General features: G+C 45.8%; 1 protein-coding gene across 1 annotated transcript; it reads right to left on the bottom strand.

Moving 5' to 3' along the window:
• Positions 1–343: 343 nt before the first annotated feature.
• foxb1a (forkhead box B1a) lies at positions 344–2,429 on the bottom strand. The gene has a single exon (XM_073832125.1). It carries the CDS (start codon positions 2,145–2,147, stop codon positions 1,257–1,259), a length of 891 nt encoding a protein of 296 aa, XP_073688226.1. The 5' UTR covers positions 2,148–2,429; the 3' UTR covers positions 344–1,256.
• Positions 2,430–2,748: the final 319 nt, after the last annotated feature.

The following is a 2,748-nucleotide window of genomic DNA, read 5'->3' as shown; positions in this document are numbered from 1 at the left end:
ATCCGATGAGCGATTTTATATCGTTAAATATGTTCAGACAATATGCACAGGTATTTATTCTAAAATTAAAAAGTAAATGAAAATATTATAACCTTAGTATTAATATTTCTATTAATACTAAGTAAGGAAAAAATGTTATAGATTTATTAAATCTGTTCATTATTGTTTGCATTTTAGTCATTGTAATAATAATAATAATAATAATAATATTTAGTTTTTTATATTTTGAGTGTACATGAGTGTTTGACAGTCAGTGTGAAGAAAGAGAAAAAGCGAAATGCACAAACGAATACACGAGGAAATGTATAAGTTTACACAATTTTAATGAAAAAATATTCTGATGACCAAGTTTATAATTTAATGCAGACGTTTTGCACATCTTTTAAAAGCACGCATGCTTGCAGCAAAACAACACAAAGTCTGGAAAAGGCATGCTTTATATCTGAACAAAAAGTACAAATGTACGGCATTTTAATACACATGGTCACCACGGCTTTAAATTAAACGCTCACAAAACATTTCCTGCAAAATATAATGTAAAACATCTAACTAAAAAGTGCATTGGACACAATTCAATATCACTTATTTGCAATTATTCACATATTTACTTGAAGACCCTATCCTTTAAAACTATTTCAACTTTTTCAAGTTTGCCATTGTAGCATACTGTACGCGTACTTGTGTGTGTGTGTGTGTGTGTGTGTGTGTGTGTGTGTGTGTGTGTGTGTGTGTGTGTGTGTGTGTGTGTGTGTGTGTGTTTTAGATCAAGTATAGTATTTGGTTTGCAGACTGAGACAAGTTTAGTCGTCTAGGACGTTAGTAGCATGACTACTAACTACATAAAAAATAGTGAGCATTCCAACTTACGCACATTTTCAGCAAGGTCAAATTAGCTAACAATTATTATAGGCGATGACCTGTAAAACGACGAGCACTTGCCTTGTGCGGCTGAAACACGAAGCAGATCGCAGTGCTTGGAATTTGTCAGCAGTCAACCCACTCGAATAAACACATAAATTCTGGATATTTAAAGTGTGAAAACTCTCCATTTTACAATATGGTATCCGTGTCGATCCGCGTGATTGGACTCATCGAAAGCAACACTTAAAATCTGAACAACATACACATAAATTAACATCACTGCAACATAGATAGCTCTTGCCTTGATTGTATAGCCAGTGTTTTTCAAGGTCTATAATTAAAATTCAACTTTGGAGTACAGGTGTCGACCCTCCGGGAGGCCCAGTAGGCAGGTGTCAGTGCACCGCGACCGACTGCAGCGACGCGGGACCCGTCAGGGTCTCGCTCGGGGTGGCGGGGCTGCTTTGGCTGGTCGCTGTCTGCGGGGACGTCGGGCTCAGCGACTGGGGAGAGTTCGACAGGAAAGCGGGGATGTGGTGGGGCAACGCCGCCGGAGTGGGTTTGATCGGGACGGGGATCGCCGGTAAGTTCTGTCCGCCGTGGCAGAGCGACTTGATGGGCACACCGTAAGCACTGTAATCGCTGGCCATGGAGATGGGCGCCGCGCTGTCCATCACGCTAGTGCTGTACATATGGGGCCAGGCTGTGGTCAGCTGGTTGTGGAGGGGATACCCAGTGGAAAACGCCAGCCCTCCCGGCACTTTATACTCTCGGGCGATGATGTTCTCGATGGCGAACGGGTGCTTGAACGTGGACGGCTGGGACACTCCCAGGTTGTAGCTGGACATCTGGGGGAGGTGGGTGCCCAGGGCGCTGAGCCGGAGCTTGGCGTGCTGCTGGAGGTAGTGGGCAGCGTCCGAGGGCTTGCTGGGTGCCAGGTGCTCTGATGTCATCACCTTGAAGCGTTTGCGGCGTCGCAGGAAACTTCCGTTCTCGAACATGTCGCCACAGCTGGGATGGAGAGCCCAGAAGCTGCCCTTTCCGGGCTGGTCCGGGCGCCGGGGGATTTTAATGAAGCAGTCGTTGAACGAGAGGTTGTGGCGGAGCGAGTTCTGCCAGCGCTGGGTGTTTTCCCGGTAGTAAGGAAAGCGGTCCATGATAAACTTGTAGATCTCGCTAAGTGGAAGCATCTTCTCCGGACAGCTCTGGATAGCCATAGCGGTCAGGGAAATGTAGGAGTACGGCGGTTTCTGGTCGCTGTATGTGTTTCTCCCAGGTCTGGGCATCCTGTCCAAATTGTGTGTTGGAATTCAGCTGGAAGTCTGTCTGTCCTCGAGTAGTTTTTTAGTTTTTTCTTCTCTAAAGAGCGCCGAGAGTCGTCCTGCAAGTTTACTTCTCTGCTGCTGTGAACTGAAGAAAGAAGAAGTAGGGTTTCCTTCTTCCCATGCAGGCCAGCTTGAATGGACCAGATCCTCTCTCTCTCTCCGTCTTTCTTGATAAGACTAAGAGCTAAGTGGCTGCCTCCATGTCCTTCCTCTAACCATCTGATAGTTTTATGTGGCGACATGGGCAGAAAAGACCCCTGTAGAGGCGCTTCATTAATGTGCCACTTCTTTGCTATCACATGACAATCGCCTTGGGAGGAGGGGGGCTGGGAGAAAGGCATAATCTGGTTTCATTTACACCTATTTACATGGACACCTTGGGCCAATAGAAATCATTTCCATTTGAAGACAGAGCAAAGGGGTGAAAAGGCTCGGCAACCGGAATTGAACTGCGATGGCACCCGGTAACAGTGTGTGAAGGTATGTGTGTGAACCTTTCTGTGCGCTTCGTAGGGTGCTTGGTCTACAATTCACACGTACAAATGGAGCTACTGAGCAATGG

This window comes from Garra rufa, chromosome 25 (genome assembly GCF_049309525.1).
Source record: "Garra rufa chromosome 25, GarRuf1.0, whole genome shotgun sequence".
NCBI lineage: Eukaryota > Metazoa > Chordata > Actinopteri > Cypriniformes > Cyprinidae > Garra > Garra rufa.
The sequence above is the reverse complement of the archived record's forward strand: the minus strand, read 5'-3'. Positions and strand labels throughout refer to the sequence as shown.

Bases quoted from the DNA above. Each gene is read 5' to 3' on its own strand.
- foxb1a (XM_073832125.1), bottom strand. From the start codon at position 2,147: ATGCCCAGACCTGGGAGAAACACATACAGCGACCAGAAACCGCCGTAC.